This window comes from Colobus angolensis, unplaced genomic scaffold, assembly GCF_000951035.1.
Source record: "Colobus angolensis palliatus isolate OR3802 unplaced genomic scaffold, Cang.pa_1.0 Scaffold124, whole genome shotgun sequence".
NCBI lineage: Eukaryota > Metazoa > Chordata > Mammalia > Primates > Cercopithecidae > Colobus > Colobus angolensis.
Window position 1 is genome coordinate 4,079,471 of NW_012113586.1, and position 25,249 is coordinate 4,104,719.

At 45.6% G+C, this 25,249-nt stretch overlaps 1 protein-coding gene and 1 long non-coding RNA gene across 5 annotated transcripts in view; one reads left to right on the top strand and one right to left on the bottom strand.

Moving 5' to 3' along the window:
• The first annotated feature begins 1,065 nt into the window (after positions 1 to 1,065).
• LOC105505296 lies at positions 1,066 to 15,005 on the top strand. Of its 2 annotated transcripts, XR_001000720.1 has the most exons (3): positions 1,069 to 1,232; positions 8,404 to 8,458; positions 13,550 to 14,320. It is a non-coding gene; the product is annotated as an uncharacterized LOC105505296 (long non-coding RNA). The 2 variants fall into 2 exon arrangements; XR_001000719.1 differs by lacking the exon at positions 8,404 to 8,458 and having other exon boundaries at positions 1,066 to 1,232; positions 13,550 to 15,005.
• The window catches only part of ATP1A1 (ATPase, Na+/K+ transporting, alpha 1 polypeptide), a 31,767-nt gene continuing 21,460 nt past the window's right edge, over positions 14,943 to 25,249 (bottom strand). For all 3 annotated transcript variants that reach the window (XM_011933086.1, XM_011933087.1, XM_011933089.1), the window contains exons 13-23: positions 24,415 to 24,590; positions 22,983 to 23,119; positions 21,689 to 21,839; positions 20,937 to 21,105; positions 20,641 to 20,795; positions 20,197 to 20,320; positions 18,734 to 18,879; positions 18,480 to 18,610; positions 18,085 to 18,186; positions 15,740 to 15,831; positions 14,943 to 15,299 (exon numbers count right to left, since the gene is read on the bottom strand). In XM_011933086.1, the coding sequence (XP_011788476.1) occupies positions 15,271 to 15,299; positions 15,740 to 15,831; positions 18,085 to 18,186; positions 18,480 to 18,610; positions 18,734 to 18,879; positions 20,197 to 20,320; positions 20,641 to 20,795; positions 20,937 to 21,105; positions 21,689 to 21,839; positions 22,983 to 23,119; positions 24,415 to 24,590 (1,412 nt within the window). In that variant the 3' untranslated portion in view covers positions 14,943 to 15,270. The remainder of the gene's footprint in view (positions 15,300 to 15,739; positions 15,832 to 18,084; positions 18,187 to 18,479; positions 18,611 to 18,733; positions 18,880 to 20,196; positions 20,321 to 20,640; positions 20,796 to 20,936; positions 21,106 to 21,688; positions 21,840 to 22,982; positions 23,120 to 24,414; positions 24,591 to 25,249) is intronic.

The following is a 25,249-nucleotide window of genomic DNA, read 5'->3' on the forward strand; positions in this document are numbered from 1 at the left end:
AAAAGCCATTTGGCAATAATACCGAAAGCTTTTAAATGTTCACACTCTGACCTAGCACTTTCACTCCTGTGAATGTAAGCTAAGGAAACTGATCTCAATACTGAAAGGACTTTATACACAAGAATGGGCCAGGCGCCGTGGCTCACGCCTGTAATCCCAGCACTTTGGGAGGCCGAGGCGGTGTTGAGGGGGAAGCACCTGAGGTCAGAAGTTTGAGACCAGCCTGGCCAACATGGTGAAACCCCGTCTCTACTAAGAGTACAAAAATTAGGTGGGCGTGGTAGCAGGTGCCTGTAATCCCAGCTACTCGGGAGGCTGAGGCAGGAGAATCTCTTGAACCTGGGAGGCGGAGCTTACAGTGAGCTGAGATCGCGCCACTGCACTCCAGCCTGGGCGGCAAAAGTGAGACTCCATCTCAAAAAAAAAAAAAAAAAAAAAAGTATAATTTATAATGGTGAAGCTTTGGAAGCCACTTCAATGTTAAAGATTTGCGAGATGCTCAGAGAAGTGACAGCATTATCAACCCGATTTTTTAAAGTCCTGCCATTAAAAATTATAGGCAGGAAGCGTTTGAAATAACACAGTGAAAATGTTCATGTTACAAAGTGGAAAACAACCCTGGATTCAGGTTATTATGTGCGTTTTACCACAGCTGTGTAGAAACAAATCCATACACATGGAAATCGAATGAAGTGAAACGCACGCAAATGGTAACGATGCTGTGCTTGGGGCGGAATTGGAAGCAGTGTTAAAATCATTTATCATCATTCGTGTTTTTAAAATGCCGTGTGATGGCTGCAATACTTCTGTAACGAATGATGTTTAAGCACGGAGCCCTTTACTGGCCGACGCGCGGGTGGGAGATAGCAGCCGCGCCCACGCTCAGGTGGCGGCTACAGGCAGGGCCGGCTGGGGCCGCAGCGGGGTCCGCTCCCGACTAGGGACCCTCTGCTCTTCTTGCAGACGTAGGTCGGGCCGGGCTTGGAAGCGTCACGCAGCCTCAGGGCGAGGACCCGCCGCCAAGCGCCGCCTCCGCGGGATGGTCCTCGGCAGCCGCCGTAGCGCAGAGACGAATCCGCACGCCCCCAGGCTGCCGCGCGAGCTACCAGGAGGCTTCCACCTGAGCGGCGCATCCTCAGGGCTTGGGCCTGGCCTCCTCGCCTGTGAGATGGTACTGTGACAGTGCCCACCTCGTGGGCTGTGTGAGGGCCGAGTGAAATCGTGCATATGCGGTAAGAAAGTGCTTGTCACGGTGCCCTGTCCTCATATGGGCTGCCAGCCTAAGTACAGAGGCACAGTCTCAGCCCAAAGGCCAGTTTCCAGGTGAGCCCCTGTCCGGGAGACCACCAGACTGAACAGTCCCAGTCTGCACTCCTGCACCGAGCAGGGGACAGTGTGGACGGCAGAGAGGTCTGAAGTCCCTTCAGAATAAGGATGGTGCTTCAGGGTTGTTAAAAGGATTAAATGAGATGACATCTAAAGGAATTAGCACAGTGACTGATGCTAAAATAAATCATTTTCTCTACTGCCACTGCCCTTAAAACCAGATGCCTGCAACAACCGGCCGGTACGTCTCCTCATTTATAAACTGGAGTTAGCAGGTGTGTTGTGAAGATTGAGAAAATTACGCATAGGCAGAACCTGGCGTTTTAATATTTGGGAAATGGCAGCAATTCTTTCTTCACTAGATAATCTACAGGCTGCACTGTGGTAGGCACATATCCTTAGCACCGATTCTTATAAGTGCAGGTAAAGAGAGAGAGAGAGAAGACATATTGTGTAAGTCGAAGGAGCCAGCCGTGTCCAGGCCGCAGCAAAACCTCAACAGTACTGTACCAGGGCCCTCGTCAGTGAATGAATCTCCTCTTTGGCCTGTTTGCTGTCTGTTTGCATTTGCTGCACCCATCAGTTCCCAGACCTGGCCTCTAAAGCCAGGAGCTCTAGGATGCTTGTCCCAATCCTAGAAAACAAGTACAGCACACACCAACAGCAGCACCCCTAAAAGCCAGCCCTACTGGCAGTGCAGGCCCTGCAACCCGTAGGTAAGTGGGACACTCTAAGCTTCTTGGAGACAGCTAACTCAGGGCCTGATTAGCTTACTCCCACCTCCTCTCTTCAGGAAATCAGACTGTGTAAAGTAAGAGAGAAAAGAAAATTAGCATAAGTCTATTCCATTGTCTAATGAAATGTGTTTCACTTGTGTTAAAATTGAATTGTGGGCTGGCGTGGTGGCTCATTTGCCTGTAATCCCAACACTTTAGGAGGCCAAGGCAGGCAGATTGCTTGAGCTCAGAAGTTTGAAACCAGCCTGGCAACATGGAAAAACCCCATCTCTACAAAAAATCCAAAAATTAGCAGGATGTGGTAGCTCATGCCTGTAGTCCCAGTTACTCTGGAGGCTGAGGTGGGAGGATGGCTTGAACCTGTCAGGTCGAGGCTGCCGTAAGCTGTAATCACGCCAGTGCACTCCAGCCTGGGTGACAGAGTCAATTCCTGTCTAAAAAATAAAGAAAAAAAAAAAGTGAATTGTAGGACCAGCTACATTTATAGAGCCCTTTGTCTTTACAGTCATGGTGCTAAAGTCTCTGATCTCATTTAATCCTTACAACCACCCTCACAATGCTCTGTCCATTTTACATATTGGAAAACTAAGACTCAGGTTAAGAGAGACTTGTTGAAGGTCACAGCTAGTAAGCTGCAGAGAACCAGAAAGTGAATCTGGGTTGACCTTGACTCTAAACAGTTTGCTTTTAACAACTATACTCCTTTGAACATATTGACCCTATTTTCTTCATTAAGTAAAATGCTTTCTGTGTCTTAATTTTCAGAACCTCTAATAAAACATTTTGCAGAACATATTTTCTAAGTATCCCTGATCCCCACAAACCAGGCTTCCTTCCCTAATCTTGTAGTCATTGCAAACACGTAATAGATGCATGCTGAATTTGTGAGCTTGGCACCACACGTGACAGGCTTTGGTTAGGGAATTCAGCTACAAGCAACCAAACCCTCAGAGCCAAAGCCGGGGGTGCTAGGACCCCTGGCCCTGCAGTGGTCCTGATACGGCCTTTGTGTCCTGTCTCAGAGGCCTTTCCATCCCCACAGTTACTGGGACAAAATGTCCTATGCTTTCACCCTTATGTGGCTCCAGATGTAGGATTTAATTTTTTAAAAATCTGCAATACTGCAGCAGAAATGTAGTTATGAGTCAGGGATGTGTACGTGTGTGTGTCTGTGTGTGAAAGCCAGTCTCTCAGCACCAGCTAAAAATGTGAAGCAGCAAGTCTGTGCTGGGAATTGAGGACACCATATGCTTGTATTTCTAGGTCTTCCTAAGAGTTATATAACTGCCCCCAAAGCCAGGGGGCAGGAGCAGGGCCAGCCGTGGGAGACGTTTCCAAAGAGGAATGCTGAGGAAGGACTGACCTTGAGGAGACAGGGAGTTTGCCAGGCTGTGGAATGTTCCAAGCCTTGGGGCTTAAACAAAAACTGTATTCAGAGGGTGAGTGCTCTGTTGAGAACAAACCCTATCTGTCTCCTGCTTTGTCTCAGGGCTTATCAAGGTGAGCCCTTTCTCTGCAGGTTCTGGATATTGAATTTAGAGGTGGGCACAGCTGCCAGAGCAAGGCCCTGGTAATCCTCCCAGCCATCTCTAATTAGCCGACTTCAGGGATCCCCCCGCCCGCCACCCTTCTCTGGAGTCCTGAGGGTTAGGCAGAGGGGAGATAAAAGCTCTCATCTATTCATAGAATAAGGCTGCAGAAAGGCACCCTGGGAGGAGAGCTGTGGGAGGGAATACAACCAATCAACAAAGGTTTATCCAGGGCTCACCCTGTGGTCACCCTTGGGGGAGGGAGGTATCTGATTGGCCCCATCCTGCTGAGGGCTTCTTTACAGTATTCTTTCCTAGAAAACATCCTCCCCACCATCCTTGCTCCCCACTCCAGATCTTACTTGACTAAAGCCCATTATTCTTCTTACAGGCCTCAGTTCAGAGGCCTAAAACCCAGAGCAATGTTTTTCAAGCTGTGGGTCATGACCCATTAGTAGCTTGTGTAATTAATTTAGTAGGTTACATTGAGCATTACTGTCCCCCATACCCTCCAAAAGAACAAAAACAAAAAGAACAAAGGAAATAGAAAAGAGGCTATCTGAGCACACTGGACACCATGAAGTTAAGTGTTGTTTCAGTTATGTGTATACTGGATCATGATATAAAAAGCCAAATTCTTACTGGTGATTGTGATTAAAAAAAAAAAAAAGATTCAGAAACTCCTGGCTTAGAGGCTGCATCTGTCCATATCCTTCTCACTGCAAGTGTCAGAAACCCTGGCTCAATCTAACTTAGACGAGGAGGACATTTATTATCTCACTTAAAGGGAAGACTAGAGGCGTTGCAGGCCCCAGGGTGGTTAATACAGTAGCTCAACCCTGCCACCAACAGTACCATGCCTTCACAGTGGGTTTTATCCTCAAACTGGTAGTAAGATGGTTACAGAAGCTCCATGTCATATCCAGAGAACACTCAGTGGGAGGAGAGACACAGACTAGATCTTCTCATGTCTCTGAGGAGTGAAGAAATTTTTCTTGGAAGCCCTCTGGCTGAATTCACTATCTCAGTAGAGAATTGGTCACAACTGTATTCCTAAATCCATCACTGGCAAGGGGGTATAGGAGTCTCATGAGTAGATGAGACTGAGCAGGAGATCCCCCTGGAGCTGAAGGTGGGAGAGAAAAGTGGATACAAAAGTGATCAAAAAGTAGGACCAGATGATAGAATGGGAGAAGATGCTTGCAATGTCTAAAACTGACTAATATCTAGAATACACAAGAAATTCCTACAAATCAGGAAAAAGACAGCAACCCCATAGAAAAATGAATAAAAGATATGAACATGCAATTTATAGAAGAATTAACCCTAAAATCTTACAAAAGATGATAAAATGCTCAAAATCATTGTTAATCATCAACAATATGAATTTAAATGAGACTTTACATACATTAGACTGAAAACAATTATTAATAGAAACCTGCGAGGTGTGAGAAAAGTGAAAAAAAAAAAAGGGAAAAAGGCCAGCTGGATAATTCCAATGATTGGCAGGGTGTGAGGACATGGGAACCTCACACTGCTGGTGAGACTGTGGACTGGTGCAGCCATTCTGGAGGGCAGTCTGGTCTTCTTGGTGAGATTATGTAAATGAATATATCGTGTGACCCACAGTTCTGTCCCAGGGGAAATTCTCACAAAGCGAGGATGTTCCTGCAGTCTTATTAGTGGTGGGAGTTGCCCACCACTTGAGTGTCAATTATTGTGGAAAAGAATAGGTCAGATGCGGGGCAGGTACACAAAAAATCACTGTGCAGCAGTTAGAAGCAATGAATCAGGAGTACTCATAGCAAAAAAAAAAAAAAAAAAAATCTACTTGGTGGTTATGAACTTTTTTGAAAGGTCATTTTCTGTTGAACATGCCTTCTGAGATGTATAATGGGTGAAACGATGTCTGGGATTGTCTTAAAATACTTCTGAAAGAAAGAAGTAGGGATGGAGTGGAGAGACTAGATAAAAAACAGTTGGCAAAATGTTGGTAAAATTGTTCAAACTAGGGGATGGCTACATGGAGGTTTGTGATATTATCTTCTCTACTTTTGTGTACTTTAGAAAATTTTTATGATAAAAGTTTAAAAGTACATAGACACACACACAAAACAATACCCATGTTGCAAGAACACATTGAAATAAGAAGATAAACATTAAAATGGTTGGTTACCTTTTAGGAGAAGAAAGGAAGAAGAGCTGAGTGTGTTGCAAAAAAGTGAAGAGTGCTGGCTTAAGAAGCATGTATGCTAAAATTGGAACCACACAGAGATGACCATGACCCCTGTGCAAGGATGCCGTGCAAATTCATGAAGCATTCCATATTTTTATAAGTAAATAAATGGAAAAACGTGTAAAGAGAAAAGGTCCAGAAAAATTGGAATACCCAAGTGGAGCACGGGATGGATAAAGACCAAGGGGAGGGCATGTACATTTGGCAGGCAACCAGCAGGGCCTGCCTGGAGCCCATCTTTGTTTTCCCCAGGAGCCTCCTCCCAACCCCTGAGGCTTGGTTAGGCTCCTCCTGTGCTTTTCTGTGGTACCAGGGGATTTTCCTCTTCTGGCACTTACCACACATCCCATCTTAAGACCTGCTCATTGCACTGTCTTCCCCACAAGACTGTAACAGGGAGTGGGCCTATGTGTTTGTTTTGCTCAATTCCATGCCCCCAGCATGTGGCACAGGATCCACCATTCTGGGTGTGCTCTAAAATCCATTTAGTGAAAAACAGTAGCCAATGTTTGTTGAGTATTATCTCACTTTATTCTACAACTCTATGAAGTAGGAAATAGTATTTTCACCCATTTGATTAACAAGGAAATGGAGGAGGCTCGGAGAGGTTAAGAGACTTGCCTAAAGTCAGAGCTAAAGTGTGGCAGAGCAAGGATCCAGGCAGACCAGCTGCCATTAGAACCAGTGTTCGCAATCTCTGCACCATACTATCTTGAAGAGGGATGGAGGCCAGTGGTGTCGAGGAGGGAAGCTAACACACTTGAAATATTTTTCAGTCACCATCAAACGCTCCCAAACCAAGATCTAATGCGGTGGTACAGGCTCTAGGAGCTGTGTGGTTGAGAAGCGAGTGGAGTGATCAGAGAGATAGGGAGCATTGGAAGAGATTAATAGAATGTGATAGGAAGTGATTACAGTTGAATCCAAAGGCATCTTCCCTAAATTGTTATGGGGTTGAGAGGGTAGGCTGAGGCCCAGCTCACGCTTATGGGGGTGTCTCTTGCTTTCTAGGTAGTTCTTAATTAGTGGTTCTCAACTGGGGATGATTTTTGCCCTCCAGCGGACCGACATTTGACAGTATCTGAATACACTTTTCCTTGTCACAAATGGAGGGAGAAGGGTGGCTAATGACATCTAGTGGGTAGAGCCCAGGGAGGCTGCTAAACATGCTAAAAATGCACAATGTACAGGATAGTGTCCCCCAGACAGATTCATCTGATCAAAATCTTAACAGTGCCACAGTTGAGAAACCCTGCTTGAAACCCACCAGTTCTTAACCTGAATGATAGTTCTGACCATCATTCTGGTTCCACAGTCTTTCTCTCTCAACTTCCAGAATCTCTGAATACAAGGACATGGCAAAGACACAATGTTGTCAAGAGAAGCCTGAGTGTGGGCTGGGCCTAGGGAGCCTCACATGATGGCATTTCCTTTGATGGTTCATTACAGCCCAGGGCCACTGTACCATCATCCTGCCTTTCTACTGTTTGATGCTTAATTCCGGGGGTGTGCTGGTTAATGTTTAACAACCAGTTCTCTGGGAAAACAAGTCCTGGTTTGTAGCATTTGACAGTTTCCATGGTGTAACTATTCCAACCTTGGCCAATTTAATGTTAGCATTGAGAAGTCACCTTGTTTGCAAAATTACTGAAAATTTAACAGATGAGCTGGTGTGAACCAGCTCCTGCACACCACTGCTTAGACCCCACCTTCCAATCTTCTGTGTTGTCATAAGCCACATAAATGCGTACCCACTGAGTCAATGGCTTAACACAATAAAAGTGGACTTTTCACACAATAGTGTGATATGTTGTTCCTGATAGAGTGGTTCTCCCACATGGCCCTCCTCCAAGGAGCAACTCAGGACCAGGCTCCTTCTGTCTTGGCACTTGACTTCCTCTAGAGCAGTGATTCTCAAACTTCAATATGCATCAGAGTCATCTGGAGAAGTTAAAATGCAATTCCCCAGAGTTTCTGACTTAGTAGGTCTGGGATGGGACTTGCAGATGTGCATTTTCTAAACAGTTCCCAGTCTTTGCTGATCTTGCTGGTTGAGGGACACATTTTGAGAATCATTGCTCTGAGGCAGTGATTTGTTGTTGTTTTTTTTTTTTTTTGAGATGGAGTCTTGCTCTTTTTGCCCAGGCTGGAGTGCAGTGATGCGATCTCAGCTCACTGCACTGCAACCTCTGCCTCTGGGTTCAAGTGATTCTCCTGCCTCAGCCTCTAAGTAGCTGGGATTGCAGGCGCCCACCGCCACGCCCAGCTAATTTTTTGCATTTTTAGTAGAGATGGGGTTTCACTATGTTAGCCAGGCTGGTCTCGAACTCCTGATGTCAGGCGGTCCACCTGCCTTGGCCTCCCAAAGTGCTGGGATTACAGGCGTGAGCCACCGTGCCTGGCCTGAGGCAATGATTTTTTTTTTTTTTTTACCTTGGCAGCGCATTGGAATCACCTGGAAAGCTTTGTTAAGTCCTGATTCCTGGTTCCACTTCCAGAATGTCTGTTTTATTTGGTCTAGGATGCAGCCTGACGATGGGGATATTTAAAACTCCCCTGTGATTTCAGTCAGCAGCCAATGATGAGAACCGTTGCTTGAGGGCCTTCCTGTTTCTTCCACCATGCATCTGGTGGGTATAGAAAGAGAGTGCTTTTTTGTGGAAGGGCTTATGGGCCAGGCCTGCAAGTGATATGTACATCAGGTGAGCTCCTATTCCGTTGCCTAGAACATTCACATGGCTGTACCTCCACAAGGTGGGGTGAGAAATGTGTTCAAGGTGGGTGCTTAGGAAGAAGAATGGGTATGGTTTGTTGAACAACTGATAAGTTTCTGCCATGCCTATCTATTAGCTACTCATTTGGAATAAGTATACCTAGCTAGCTGCTCAAGTGTATGGACCCACAAGAATCTGATGAGTCCACATTAGTATATGGGAGTCTCTGGCTTTAGGGTATGTTGAGGTAAAAACCTCCAGTGGCAACACAGGGTTCTTTTATGTCCCTAATGGGAAGCAGCTTGATCTAGTGGAAAGATTAAGGCTTATAGATATGTGTTCAAACATATTCTTAACCACTTCTTACAGGCTACTAACCTCTCAATTTCCCTCTCTGTAAAGTGGGGATTGTATTTACCTCTAGCTACTTCATAGGATGAAATGAAATAAAAAGCCCCCAAAATAGTGCTGTAGGCAGTAGTACATGTTCAATAAATGTTGGTTTCCCTTCCCTTAGAAAACATTGCCTTGTTGGCACCAGAGATAAGGGAACTGGATTGGGTGACCAGCAAGGACTCTGGGCTTCTCTCCTGGCATATGCACATCGGGTGAAGAGCTGGCTATGAGCATTTTGCTGTCTCTTCTTTGGGAGAGAACCCATACACAGAAGACTTTTATAGTAAAGGATGAATGTTTGTTTCTGGGACAATATATAGTTGGCAATAATGTCCTCAGTGCTTGTCATTTTAGCAAAACTTTAAAAACTTATAACCAGGCTGGGCACTGTGGCTCATAGGTATAATCCCAGCACTTCGGGAGGCCAAGTTAGGAGGATCTCTTGAGCCCAGGAGTTTGCGAGCAGCCTGGCAACATAGTGAGACCACATCTCTAAAACAAACACAAACACCAACAACAAAAACCTACAAGCAGTTTTAAATAGAGCAATGATTTATACTACAAAGACATTCTCTGCATTTACCGAATAACCTCTTTAAACAGCTCTTCTTTCCTGTGCACAGATTAACTGTACTGCATCAGAATCCTAAATGGGAAGGGAAGAGATGAGAAGGGATGAGATCCCTGCTTCTTATAGAAGACAGGGCCAGGAGGGACAGTGTTAAAACTTCTGTCAGCTGAAGGACAATCATGAACACAGAGGCCTCTCTACAGCCCACAGGAGACAAGGGCCACATCCCTGTACGCAGACAACCACAGCCTGGGGAGCAGATCTGCCCATTCACCTAACAGGAGAGGCAATGCCGAGCTTGCCTGGGATTAGAGCCTCCCACCTTCTTGCTCCCCAGTTACACAAGTTGCAGCTTGATCACCTGGCAGCTCCTGGGGGCAAATCTATTTGAGTAACTGTTCAACAGCGTGTGCTTAATTTCCAAGAAACTTTCCATGATCTTATGTTTTAACACCAACTCTAACCTTCCCTGTTGTTTTTCATAAAAACACTGCCCTTCTCCTATTCTTGGCCCCTGCTTAGTGCTTTCTACCACCACAGCCAACACTGCCCTAGCATGTTGGGAGCCCAGGATTCGAGCCTGTCTGGGTTCGGGCAGATTCGCCCAACTCTGCCACTTTGTGGCTGTGTGACTTCAGGCAAGTTACTTCACTTCTCTGAGGCTCAGTGTTTTCACTTGTGAAATGGTCATAGTTTAGGACATTGCCTGGCATATAACAACCACTATACAGTAAGTAGCTACTTCCATTAGGTGGGAACAGCAGTGCGTTCCCCTGGGTTTATCTTCAGGAAACATCTGGAGCACAGTTTGGGGTGGAGATGTGTGTGTGGGTGGGTGTAGGAGGTGAGTGACCTCTTGTTGAACTATGATGAAGGGCCAGTCACTGTACTTAGCCCTTTCCACATTTTCCTTCACTTAGTCTTCACAGTAGCCTCATGAAGTAGGAACGGGGGTCACTTCTATTTTACAGACAGAGGCTTGGAGAGACCACATGACTTGCCCACATTATCCACCTAATACGCCCAGGATCCAGGCTTCCCAACCCACTACTGAGACTTACACTGTCTCCAGGCACACAGGTGAGGGGGTGGGGCTGAAAAGGAAACCCAGTGCTTGAAGGTCTGTGGGCACAAATCCTGTGCAGCCCCACCAGCAAGCCTGAGCCCAGCCAGGAGATGCCTCCCACTATGCGCGCCCGAACATCCTGTGCACTCAGGTTTGCATCTAGGAGGGCGGCACACAGCGTAGCTGGTGGGAAATGTGAGACCCACCCATTCCAGTCTTGTTCCAGCCTTGCCTCCTCTTCTTAACCACAGGACACCATGGACAAGTCCCTTTGCCTCTGTGCCCTCCTCCTTCACTAGGGAGTGTTGACCCCCTGTGCTAAGTGCTTAGTTTTCTTTGTGAGGCACTGAGCTGAGCACCAGGGATAACATGGAAAGAACAGATTGGCTTTAGGACCTCATAAAGCCTAGCAGGAAAAAAAAGGGATATGAAATTAATAGTTACATAACTGAGTAATATAGATAACTAATTAGAATTGTGAATTCTTTGAAGAAATATAGAGTACTTATCAACTATCTGATGGGAGATTCCAGTCTAGTTGGGGGAAGGGAGGGGTTTCTTGTGACAGCATTAGAGGCCCAGGACAGAGACTAAAAAGTTGTGGAACCAGGCAGGTCCGGGGCTGATGTTCCTCTTGGTGTCTCTGTCTTTGTGGATCTCTTTACCTAGTACCTTTGCTTGCCATGGGTCCCCACTCAACTTTCTAACACCCTAATTCCATGCATGACTCATTCTTACAGTCTCTAACTTCAAAGTCTTGAGAGAGGAGAGGCCCTAACTCACAGACGGGTAGCAAGTCGGGGCATGGATTTCCCTTGGGTAAAGTGGCAGCCCTAAGCCAAGAAGCGGACTCAGAGTGATAGTGAAATGTTAAAATGATGGCTGTTTGGGCAACAGAAAAATATGCATGCATCCATTCATTCAGTAAACATCCATAGCATTAGATGCTGGGGAGGATATAGCCTGGTCCATGTCATTTAGGAACTCATAGTCTATCTGGGAACAGGCAATCAATAGAAGTGGAAGTGCTACACTAAGGTGTGCAAAAGTGAGGATCCAGACCTAATGGGTATTCACCGGGTGAGTGGATTTGCCAAGTGAATGAAGGTCAGGGGTAAGGTGGGTGGGTTGGAAGAATGCCAAAGGGACTTATAGGGTGGCAGAAGAAAGGGTGTATGGCACATTAGGGGACTGCACAGGAGTTTGAATGGCTGAGCAGAGATGGGTTTATGTGTTGGGGTCCAGTGTGAAGATGGATGGTGGAGAGGGGCAGCCATGTGGGCTTGGAGGGTGGATTAGAGCATTAGTTCTTAGATTTTGCTGTGCATCAGAATCACCTGGAAAGCTGCTTTTAACAGATTGCTGGGTTTCACCTCCAGTTTCTGATTCAGTAAATCTGCATCAGAATTTGCATTTCTAACATGCTGATGCTGCTGGTCCAGAAACACTTTGAGAACTGCTGGATTAGAGAAAGGCAAAAATTAGGGATACCACCAAAAAGCTGCTTCAGGCACCCAGATGTAAAGGACACTAGCAGTAGAGAGAATGAATTATTGAACAGCAGCCACTATGAGACTCCCTTTTATGCATAATTTCACTTAATCCTTTTAACAGCTCTGAAATATTCTAGAGTAAAGGAAGCACAAAGAGGCTTAATTATGTGCCCTTTGTCATTCAGTGATGGGTCACTATCTGTATCTATGTTAAAAGACACAACGTCCACGTTCTCTACCACAACATTGGAATCCACAGTAATTGGGTGGGGGGCAGAGCGGGAAAAGAGAGGGCTCACTCACCTCTCCGGTTTCTGACTTGAATAGTAGGGTGCTGAATGTCATCACTGCCTAAAGCATATTTATTTGTGGAACCTCAAACTTAGGCTTGCCATTGGTACTAAGACTCAAGTATGCTGTGCTCTTTCTGAACAAATGCAGATGTCCAGGACATACTGGATTTGTATATCCGAGGCTCAGGAGAGGACCAGATCAGAGCTGGAGATCATGCCAGGCAGAATATGAAGCAGGGAGAGAAGGTGTGGAGGCCCTCCCTGAGGAAACGAGGGGTCAAGCCGGTGAAGAGGGGGCTGAGAACTAAGGAGTGCACAGTGACAATGACAGAAAGATGGGAGGTCTGGTTTCAGGAAGTGTGTGATGGATGGAAGAGATGCAGCAGAGGTCAAGGAAGGACTAAGACGCATCAGGAGGTCAGTATGAATGACCTCAACCAATTTCTGTGAAGTGGTGTTCATGGGAGCTGGAAGAGGCAGAGGGATGATTGGGAGGTGAACAATTAGGAGTGGCAGTGACTCTTCTAGAAGTTTATCCATGAGGGAGGGTGATAGCTAGAGAAAGGGGTAGGGGTCAGGATGTGAGAGGGATAAGACTCCAATTTAAATGCTGAGAAGGACCTTAAGAAGTTGAATGTATCAGTGAGGGCCCATATATTGAAAAAGGTATGTGGTCAAAAGTGTTAGGAAGGCATTTAAAACGGGGGTCAGAGACAGAGATCTGTAGGGAATTGACAGTGCTGAGGGCCATTGTGAGAAGCTGCTTGTGAATCCTCTGGAGTGGTTTTAGCTCCTAGTGACAGGGCCAGCAAGAGAGTTTGAGCATAGAGGTAGGAATGATAGCCCAAGCATTCCTGCTTTTAGAAAGCTGGGAAAGCTCTAACCCACAGCAGGCCTGGCTGTGGTGCCAGCTTTACCCCTGAAGAGCAGCTCACTTACCTGCTCTTCCTAAATCAAATGTTTGGCTGTAAAACTTTTTATTCAAAGGATTGTCACATAGCAAAGGGCAGAAATGTTCTGGTGGAAAATCGAGTGGGAAGTTCAGAGCCTTCCTTTTGCCTCGCTCCCTCCAGGGTTTCCCCAGAAGACCAGGGCTTCTTAGAGCTGTCAGAGAAACACTGGCTTAGCTTTCTCTGGGGTCCCCTCATCAGAAGCTAAAGTCTCAGTGTTTCAAATCTTTTGCATCAGGAAATGCCCATGACCTCCATCACAGCAGCTAAGTGCACTGGTCTTCTCCAGGGATGCCAAAAGTAGACATACAAGGAGCTGAGGTATGGATACCACCAGTGTGCCAGCCTGAGCTCCCAAGAGACGTCTTGTGTGACTGGCCCTGCCATCACAGCTGGGCCAGTAAAGTGCCTTCCAGGAGGATCTAGTTGCTACCTGACTCACAACCCTGTAATCCCAAGATCTTCTAGTTCTGTTAGTTTCATCCTAGTTTCCTTATCTTGGTCTGAGCAAATGACACATTTTAAAGATGACTTGCAGACAAACGTAGAGATCATCCCAGGGGAAGTGCCCCAAGAAAGGAGAGTGCACGACCACCTGCCCCTGGTGAGTTCTGCGGCTGGAGTGGGTGGGTGCAGCAACCACAGCCCCAGTGTACAGGAGTCACTCCTGCCCTCTCCCCCATTGGCCCAGCTTGGAAATGCACAGCAACCAAGCATGAGGACTGAGTTAAGCTTTTCAGAGAAAAAAAAAGACACTATGATCATCTGGCAGATCACGATCAGTTTGGTGCCAGAGGTAAGGAGTTTGCTTGTTGTGTTTGCTTGGAGGTGACACTTGGCAATGACAGCCTGGGAGAAGCACCAGCAGTTAACAGCACTCTGTACCACTCATGGCTGAGACTGAGGGGAGCCTTTTACAGCAGCTCTGAAAGCAGGAGGTATTCTCAGACTTGACCCTGAAGTAAACACATCTCTTTCACCTTTTTCTTGAGTGCCTGCTGGCACATAACCACTTGCTGAAATTGTGTCATTGATGCTAAATTAGGAACAGATTATATGGAAGGAAGGGAACCACTTCTCAGCACACATGCCCAGGCAGACTGTGTGGGATAGATTTCTGCTTCTCAGATAAGCCCTGGGCTAGACATACTTGAGATATGGTGGTGATCTCTGGAGGGAAAGCAGGAAGGCTTCAGGTCTGTTTCAGACCGGAAGAGAAGGGCCTCATCTGCAGTTTATTATATGCTGAGGCTCTGGAAGTCCTTTAGGCAAGGTGCTTTTCCATCAAAAAGCCAGATGCTAAGGCAGCAGGTGGAGTTACAGCCGTATCACCCCAGGCAGCAGCCAGAAAAAATATGTCAGGTAAACTCACCTACTCCAAATAAAAGAGCATGGGTAGAATGCTTCCTCTTAGCCAGTGGTTTCCAAACTTGAATGTAAATCAGAATCACCCGAGGGCTTATTAAGCCACACTGCTGATGCATCTCTGACTCAGTGGGTCTGGGCCCACCTTCCTAGCAAGCAACCAGGTGATGCTGATAAAATGCTGGTCAGGGACTCACATGTTGAAAACCACAGCTCCAGATCACACAGACATCTGTACCAAAGAAGCGACGAGGGCACAGACAAAATTCCATTATAATAGCCATCTTTATTTGTAAAAATCCAGATATAAAATGTATTCTTTCAGTCTTTCCGGGTGTTCCTTTTTTACAAAAACAAAAAGGCACATAAAAACCTTCCCCGCTGTCATTTCCACAGATGGATGGTTTTCAGGCAGCCCTCCCCCCTCCCCCCATAGAGCTACATGCTTCATTCCAGGACGTCTCGCTTCCCCACATGCTGCGGTGCTTTCCTACCAGGGTAGAGTTCCAAACTCCAAGACTGAAGTACACAAAGGGGGTGGGTGACGGATGCAGAGTGTGTGGCCTGATGCTCCACGGCGTGCAGGATGGGGGGCTAGTAGTAGGTTTCCTTCTCCACCCAGCCTGTGGGTGGCAAAGAGACAGATAAGACACACAACAGTGAATCTTCCACGCTCCAGCATTAAGGGAAACGGACGAAAACCAACCTGAGGATGATGGGGTCGGGTGTGTTAAAATCCAAATTCAACATGGGACCTCAACTGTACTTATTTAAATGTTTTTAGGAATACCAAGTTACCTGGAAAGATGGTTTAGATTTCTGACAAATTTTCACTAAATCATACTTGGTTTGTATTTTAAAGTCTAAAACATGATGAGTCCTCAAACTGTAACTGAGATCTACATTCTGAAGATGTTACTATGGTCAGTTTGCTGGTCCAATCACCTTAGCTAATCAGACTGACCACTGAGGGAGCCCAGACACCTCAAGGGAAACAAAAAGCCAACAGAACTACAGCCCCTCCCGCTTCTCCTCTAACCAAAGTCAGAATGCCCATAATTACCGCCAGGGCGTCGCCTGATGATGAGTTTTCTGACTTCGTCATATACGAAGATGAGAAGGGAGTAGGGGAAGGCACAGAACCACCAGGTAGGTCTGGAAATAGAATGAGGTACCAATTTATATGCACGCGAACACAGTTCAAATAAAGAAAGAGAAATTGCACGTCACCACAGTGACAATGAAATAATCAGTCTGAAAGGAGAAGCCAAGTACAGTCACAGTTAACTACTGAGTCATTAACAGAACAAATAAAAATGTCTTAAAACAGACTGCTGCTCCATGTGCCCAGGGCCTAGAGACGCACAGGAAATCAGTCTGCAGACTTTGTAATGGAATCCCTACTCATCTTCAGTTTGGGTTTCATAAGACTTGGTTTATAGGATGAGCAGAATACATTTTCTGTTAAACATCCCAGAGCAACTGAACATTTTTTTCTTTCTTTCATTTCTAAAGTGTTTAAGAAGCTTTTAAGACCATCTGCCTAATATCCCAGCATTTGAAGATAAAGACCTGCCAGTGTGGGTCAAAACCGGTTTATTTATTCCCCAAATTTGATGTCTGACAACAGCATTTGGGATATGCAGCTCTGTATTCTGAGTCCTGGTCCTGGGGACTGAAAAAAGCTGAGCCCAAAGGCTTCCAAGGGGCCCAGAGGCTGAGCCACAGAGTCTCCAGCCTGCTAACAGGCTCCAGGCAGCCTCCGTGATCACCAGCTCCCTGCTATGACATGAGAAAGGCTGTCCCTGGGCACGACTCTGGTGGTCTCCTCTTCTTCCTGTGTCTGACATGGCAGCTAAGAGAGATGACCTCATTTGACTCAGTCACCGAATAACTGAACCACCTTCCAAAAATGGGCAGAACCTGTCAGAACAATCTCTTTGGTGGTGGCAAAAAAAAAAAAAAGAAAAAAAAACCATGGAAGGACCCAGAAGATGGAAATGCCCCCTTTACAGTGTGACTTTCCATCAGCCCTTTTGGAAAGCTCTGTGACCTCTCCCAGCTCCATCTTGATACATAATGGCCCAAGCTGACAGAATTGAATTTGGAGATGCTGGCCCCTGCTGTACATCAGCTTTGTGTAGGGAGCTGGGGATGCACAGAGAAGAAAGACACTGTGGCCCATGCCTTCTAGATTAAAACCTAGCAGGGAGGTGAAATGATAAGCAACAAGTAATGCCAGAGAAGAGGTGCAAGTGCACAGGCCCTGGAGGGACAAGCTCTAAGGAAACTGGCCCTGAAGGGACTATCGGGATTGGCAGGGTAGGAGGGAACAGAAGGAGGGATGTGGGGAGGACGCATCCTTACCAAATACAAAGGAAGAGGAAGAAAGTCAAATTCACCTAACATGAGCTTGGATGGGTAAGGGGTACAAGATAAAGCTATAAAGACAGGTTGGGACAATGAGACTGACTCTGGATGCCAGTCTCATCTTGCACCACAGACGATGTCTGCACATACCCCACAGAAAGTGAATGAGGCTGATGAGTTCTGGTTACTTTAGGGATAAGATGAGCTGAAGGAAGTGCTGGCAACAGGGGATTGAGAGATGGTCCAGATGGGTGTGAGCAAGGATGGGGACAGCGGGAATTCAAAGGAGACTAATGCTTTAAATCAAAAGCTTCGAAGGAACTTGTAAATGAATCCCACAATCTGTGGCTGTGCACGTTTTAATCAAGTTGCAGCTGCTTAACCTCAATCAGGTATCAGTTACCAGGTATCACCAAACATAACCAATGTTGCAAAAAGCTAATGGAGTTTGTGATAAACCCTCTATCTGAAAATTCAACTTTATCTGAAATGCAGAGTCATTCACTGCGTTTGAAGGCCAAAGACTAGCAGTATGTTTCCATTCATCAACTCTACCCATGACTGATTATAAAGTAAAAGGGACCTTAGATCTGCTTCTCCAACTTTCTTTGAGAGCAGAGGATTCAGAGTCCCAGAAAGGTGGAGGACTTGTAATGGGACAGTGACTAAGTAAGCAAATCAAGATTTGAGCGTGGGCGCCTAAGCTCCAGCGTACCCCCAGCTGGCCTCTGAAGACAACTGGACTAGAGCTGTGGCAGACCTGAATGCTCAGTGTGGTCTGCTGTTCCACGGAGCTAGAGCCTGCGTAGCTTTATCTTACCTTGGGCCAAATCCTAAGCACTAGCTGCTGTCATGGAAGCCTCAGGATTTGTTAGTCTGATTTACTGACATGTAAAGCTTTCCCATTTTTCCGATCCATGGGAATTTTTGTACATACCACTCAAAATTCTGAAAATAACAGCTATTACCACAAATAATGGGGGGACAAGCCACACATACTATTTCATACTTTTTGGAGCTACAAGAGGATCAACTTACTTGAGGGGATACATCCTAAGAGCAACACCCATTCCAGGGCAGTAGGAAAGGAAAGCAGCCAGGGCTGTCTCTTCAAAGAGGCCAAATATCAAGATCTTGTTCCTAAAATCGAGGTGGGGGAGAAAAAGCTTAAAAGATGCAAATAAAGGTTTATCTTTTAATGCTATGCATTAAAATGGCAGATCAACATCTTTATGTATTAGTTTTACTTGACAACTTGGAGGTCAGGTGAAAAAACTAGAAAATTACATTTCTTGCTTCCTAAATTTGCCCTATAAACTAGGGATTCCAGAAACCTGGCTATATGTGTCACATGTTGGGTTTTTGGCAAAGGGTTTACAAATCACCAGTCCCCTTCTTTGAGCCAAGGCCCTGCTATGTCCTTCATTACTCACTTCATCCCCTGCTGGAAGACCGAATTCCTCCTGGTCTTACAAATGACCAAGTCGGCCCACTGCACCACCACGATACTGACGAAGAAGGCTGTGTGGCAGGTGAACTCCACGATTTTCCTCTGCTCATAGGTCTGAAATGCAGAAGGCAGAAGATGAGCTCTGGCTCTTCACCTGCATGGCCGGTGGCAGTGTCGCCTCAGTCTTTTGGGACTTGAGGAGCTCTGACATTGGTCAGGTCAGAGGCGCCCACTCACCCACTGCTGCCCGTAGCTGTCTTCTACATCATTGATCCAACGGTCATCCCAGTCCACTCGGAGGCCCAACAGGTGAAGTGGGAGGAAGCCGTTCTCAGCCAAAATCACAAAGTAAGTAAAGAAGCCGCCCAGGGCCTGGATCATACCTAAGTTGGAAAAACATCCCGATTACTAGAACCTCACATGCAAGGGTACCTGTATAGCCTTCAGCTGATTACTGCAGCGGGCCTGGGAGAGCACATATGGAGGAGTGTTTCCCACTGGTTGATAAAAGCACAGGGAAGAACTGCCTGGTCACTCACAGGCTATGAGGGATGGGATGGAGGACCCCAGAGGTACACTCCAATCTCAGGGCCCTCTGCTTTTTGAGTCACTTTTTGGAGCTTACACAGAGACACATGTGCCTTGCTCTCAAAATGCCCACCTCTGTTACTTGACCAGCTGCTTCTAAGGGCATGACCCTTAGAGGAAATCCACTTCCCTACTCTTTAATCTCTGACAAATGATAACTTCTTTTCTATCTTTCAAAATTCCTACATGCTGCCATTTTTCTAGCCACTGTGGCACCTTCTGACTCTCCTCTACACCTTCGGGACCCTCCTCCCCTGGCATCCAATTTAACCACACTGCTCCAAGTTCCTCCGGGCAGGGTTTCATCCTATACCACCAGAGACCTAGTCTTCCTTCCTCTCAAAAGTAGGCCTCCTTGGAGAAGGTCAGGATGGGCCACCAGCCAATCACTTTGTTGCCAACAACTGTCTAATGAATCTTTGCCATAATTTCCACAATGTTCTAATCTGTTCTGCTTTATCCAAGTGTTCACAGTTATGTGACCCATTAATCCAGGAGAATAAGACATTCATGGTGGCTTCACCAGGTTCTCTTGAAAGAACCCTAGGCAGAGGATTTAAAAAAAAAATGGCCTGCTGATTGCCCACCACCTAGATCACCTGTTAGCTAGTCATGCTCCACTGCGGGGGCAGAAGTCCAGCATAAGGTGGACGGAGGATCACCCTTTGGTGGTGACCTACTAGCCAAACCCTCAAACACATACTTTCTCCAATGCCTAACTCTCCATCCAAGTGAGTGACAGATAAGTGTGTTATCTCCAGGGAAAGCAGCCTGTGCGTCAGTATACACAATTCCTCAAAACCATGCCTCATGTTCCGCAAGGCTCAGTGAGGAAGGACATCCTCATTTCTCAGGCAGAGTTGAGACCAGTTCCAAGGTGCTCAGTATAGAAAACCAGTTTCCACAAAAGGTAACTGGGCAAATAGCAACCGATGTATTCTCACATGGAAGACAGTTTACAGAAACTCCACAGGCTCACCCTGTTAGGGCTCATCCTAGATCTGAAAGTCACCCTGGATTTGCAGTCTCTGAAATCAATCACAACCTGAAGAGGACACCATCACCTCAGATGCCTTAGATGTGCCAGCTTCCCACTCCAGGTTGCAGCTTACCAATCTGCCCATAGGCCATGCTGATCAGCCTCTCATTCACAAGTTTGTCTGTTTTGGGATTTCTGGGCTGTCTCTTCATGATGTCACTCTCAGCCTGCTCATAAGCCAGGGAGATGGCAGGAACCTGGGAAGGGTGGGGAGAAGGAATTTAGTTACTAAAAATAAGGAAGCTAATATGGTGAACCTTTTGTTATAAAATTCTTGCCCTCCCATTTAAAAATCTTTTAGGTGAAGTACACAAAGATTCCCATCTGATGTTAACTGTTGCCTTGAAGAGCGGTAATACTGATTCTGTGATGCTGGGATTGGGACACACACTGGATATTGGTCCTGAGAATTTCTTTTCCCAACACCAGCCTCATGGATGCCGGGAGCACAGTGCCAGTGAATGAAGACACAGTTCACACCTCACTACTATTGATCTGTGGCTGTTGCGACACTCACCATGTCAGTGCCCAAGTCAATGCAGAGGATGGTGACAGTCCCCAGTGGTAGTGGAATGTTTGCAATAATAAATATCAGGAAGGGGGTGATCTCGGGAATGTTACTGGTTAAGGTATAAGCAATGGATTTCTTCAAGTTATCAAAGATCAGACGACCTACGAAGAAGCAAGATTTTTTACTGTTAGCTTATGAGACAAGCACATGGGATACTGAACATATCCAAGAAATATACAGAAATGGATGCTAATGGGCAGTATCTGAATAAGATCTTAGTGCACACCTTCAACAGCTCTCACCTTCCTCTACTCCAGTCACAATTGAGGCAAAGTTGTCATCCAAAAGAATCATGTCAGCAGCTTGCTTGGACACATCTGAGCCAGCAATCCCCATAGCAACCCCAATGTCTGCTTTCTTCAGAGCTGGAGAGTCATTCACACCATCACCTGTCACAGCCACAATAGCACCCTACCCCAGAAAAGGGAAAGTGGGTTAATACCAATCACTGTTTCTAGAGATGGAAATAGTGCGACGCATGCCCCCTCTGAGCACTCATTACAGACACTGCTCCTTTCCTACTGAGACTATTTAGGAAGCCTGAGAACCGTCATAGGGAAGTATTCACACAGGCCCTACACCAAAGAACAGAACTGACAAGTGACAACAAACATAGCCCCCAGCATTAACAAGGGCTACTCAAAGTAATGACTCTGGTGGGTGGCACTCCAGAAAATCCCATTCCTGTATGCCTGCCCAGTAGTCTCCTGACCACTCACATCTCTACTGCAAATACTAGGACCCCATATCAGATGACTCCACGGAGGGGTCAAGCTCTGGGACACAGTGGGACACCTGGACTTTAAAGTCCTTCTGTCACTGCTAAACCATTAACAAGTCACCCTCTCTATGCCTGGGAGCTTCCTACTGGCCTGTTTTATACAGAGTCTAATACAGCGAGGTTTGCATCCATCAACGTTGCTGTGTTTCCATTGGAACTCCAATCCCTAAAGCCAACAGTGCCCAAAGCAGCCCGATCCTTGTGCTGGCTGACCTGTCTCTGGCAGCCTTCCACAATGATGAGCTTCTGCTGAGGGGAGGTCCTGGCAAACACTATCTCAGTGTGGTACTTCAAAATGTCATCCAGCTGCTCGGAGGTCATGTCCTTTAGATCACTGCCATGCACTACGCAGGCCTTGGCATCCCTAGAATTAGGACAAAAGAAAAAAAAAAAGTCACTCATCACATCACCAGCATGTGTCCATCACCTCAAGAGGGGATATTCTTATGCAGATCACTTTGTAAACAAAACAAAGAAGGAATTTTCCCCAGCATGTAAAGTGTTCAGTACTTTACAGGTTACAGAGCATTTTCATATATTTTATCTCATTTGAGGCTCATGACAATCTTTGGGGCAGGCCTGTCTGTATTCTTTCCCTACCTTTATAAGACACGCTGAAATATAACCAAGTTTTAGCTGGGTGTGGTGGCTCATGCCTGTAATCCCAGCACTTTGGGAGGCTGAGGCGAGCGAATCACTTGAGGTCAGTAGTTCAAGACCAGCTTGGCCAACATGGTGAAACCCCATCTCTCCTAAAAATTTAAAAATTAGCTGGGCGTGTTGGTGGAGGCCTGTAATCCCAGCTACTTGGGAGGCTGAGGCAGGAGAATCACTTGAACTCAGGAGGCAGAGGTTGCAGTGAGCCAAGATCATGACACTGCACTCCAGCTGGGGCGACAGACTGAGACTCCATCAAAGAAAAAAAGAAATATAAGTTTTAGACAGTGGCAGCGCTGATACAAGACCAAACCCTCCTCTAACCCTAAGATAGGGTGAAAGGGCCCTAAACCTTAAAACAAAACCAATCTGCTATTACCTATTTTACTTCATTGCCAAGTGTTTCCTGTTTGCCTGAACGACCTAAGTAATTGTCCCTTCCTTATTTTATTTTGTTAGTGTGGACCTGGCAAGTGTCAAGGTGCTAGGTGCTAGGCAGTAGAGCTCAGTGGTTAACAGCATGAAATCAGAAGCTAGACTGCTGAATTTACTACATGACTTCACCAGTTCTGAGGTACTTCAAAAACCTCTTGAATCCCTAGCTTCCCTGCTCTGCAAATAATAGGTCACCATATCAAGCTCTTAGAACAGTAAATACCACCTAAATGCTAATTATTATGACTTGCTCTTACTTAAAATTCTCCTTAGGAATGACAAGGTTGCTTTCTGGCAGTGCAGGTACATTTCCTACTCAGAGCAAGCCTGGATGCAAACCATTATAGAACCACACTGAAGATTTTAAACCATCACTACTTGCTCAGCAGACTGTGATTTGAGCTTCCTGCCTTACCTGGGGTTCACCTGGCTGACTGGGATGTTGAGGCGGGCAGCAATGTCTTCTACGGTCTCATTGCCTTCTGAGATGATGCCCACACCTTTGGCAATAGCTTTAGCTGTGATTGGATGGTCTCCTGTGACCATGATGACCTGTAATAAACAAGACAATGTGTTGAATGCAACTGCCAAGTAAATGACCTTTAAGTCTTATATCCAGTAGGCAAGAGTAAATACTAAGGATGATTCCGCTTAGACTATCAAAAGGAAAGGAATGCAAATATAAAACTAATAAACATCGATCAGCCAACAATATAAACATATGTATCCACAGAAAGGAAACACAAAGACAATACTCAGGTTTTATCTTGGTACATGACCACTAGCATACACAATGTCTATTTTTCCTTCTACACAGTCACATAAAAATACTTGAAAATTACTAAACCAGCAAAAAAAAAAAAAAAGATAATCTGATGCTGGTGGGACTGTGAAGACACCACATGCTACATGCTATTGGCACAATTTGGAGGAAAAGCAACATGTGACAAGAATTCAAAATTGTTATTATTTTTTGATGCAGTGATTGTACTTAGAATATACTTTAAAAAGAGGTAGTCAGAGTGGTGAGGAAATAACTTCTACAAAGCTTTTCAGGGCAGTATTAATCCTGAAAGCAGGCTGGGTGTGGTGGCTCATGCTTGTAATCCCAGCACTTTGGGAGGCTGAGGTGAGCAGGTCACCTGAGGTCAGGAGTTTGAGACCAGTCTGGCCAACATGGTGAAACCATATCTTTACTTAAAAATACAAAAATTAGCCGGGCGTGGTGTCGGGTGCCTGTAATTCCAGCTACTTTGGAGGCTGAGGCAAGAGAATTGCTTGAACCTGGGAGGCGGAGGTCGCAGTGAGCCAAGATCGCACTATGACACTCCAGCCTGGGCAATAGAGCGAGATTCTGTCTTGAAAAGTAAATAAAATAAAATCTTGAGAGTAAAAAATGGAAACAAATCACATACCCAGCAACAGGATTATTAGTGCACTTGAGTAACATTCAGCTACTTAAAAAAAGACGGATACACAGAGGACACCAAACACTCATTAACAAACAGTTAACTGAAAACACAGAAGATACGCCATTCATTGCATAAGGTACATTAATTTAGAATAATGCAATGTTTTAAAACTTCAAGTCTTTTGCTGTTTTTACTTTGCTTACATTTCTTTTTTAAACAACTGCTTTCCAAAAAATTTTTAATTTCTCGTGTGTTTACACCACCATTTTAATACTATTTGGTCTTTTCTGGGTGCAAGTAAAGCTTTGGAGATGAGAAATTAATACTCCAGGTGAGATAAAACAGTTGGCCATCCGGACCTCAAAGGGCAACATTCATTGAGTAGGGTGTCCCAAGGCACTAAGAGATGAAGCCAAGGAGGCACCTGGGCACTACCTTAATTCCAGCACTTCGACATTTGCCCACGGCATCAGGAACGGCTGCCCGTGGAGGGTCAATCATGGAGATGAGCCCAACAAAGCACAGATTATCGATAGGGAAATTCACATCGTCGGTATCAAACTGGAACCCTTCAGGAAACTGTTCATCTGGCAGAAAGAGGTGGCAGAAACCTGCGAGGAGGACAGGAGCCTTTGAAAATTTCAGTGACGCCAGGCAGTAAGGACAACAGCAGCTTATTCAGCCCGCCTACCTTTCTCTGGAATGTTTACTTTGGAAAATTTTTGAAGTCTGTATTTTTATAACAGAGTGAGGGTTTTGTTTAACATTTGTGAACGGCAGAGTCACTGAAAGAAAAAAAGCATTTGAAAGAGAGAATCCATCACACCAGGCCTCAGAGGAATTGGAAATTGTTTAATGTGGAGAAGACTGAATTGATAACACTAATTTTGAGCACCAGGATATTAGGGTTCTAGACTTCCCTACTGATGATGACACTAAGTTATTTGGATTTGGCAAATCATGGAATTACGTGCCTCAGCTGCCTTCTCTGGAAACATCAAGGCCATTTAACTGAATGGCCTGCTCTCTTGTTCATTTAACTGAAACATATTACCGAGCACCAATATGGGACATCATACTAGCTACTTTTGAGGATAAGTACAGATCAGATGCATTCTGCCCAAGGGGTTTATCATCTAGTATAGTTAATACAAAAATCAAGATAATGTAAGACATTCCTTTTAATGTTGTATGAGGTTACAATGATCTTTAACGTGCCATGTAGACTCAAAGAAGAGAGACTGCTTCCACTTTGGGGTGGTGGAGGTAG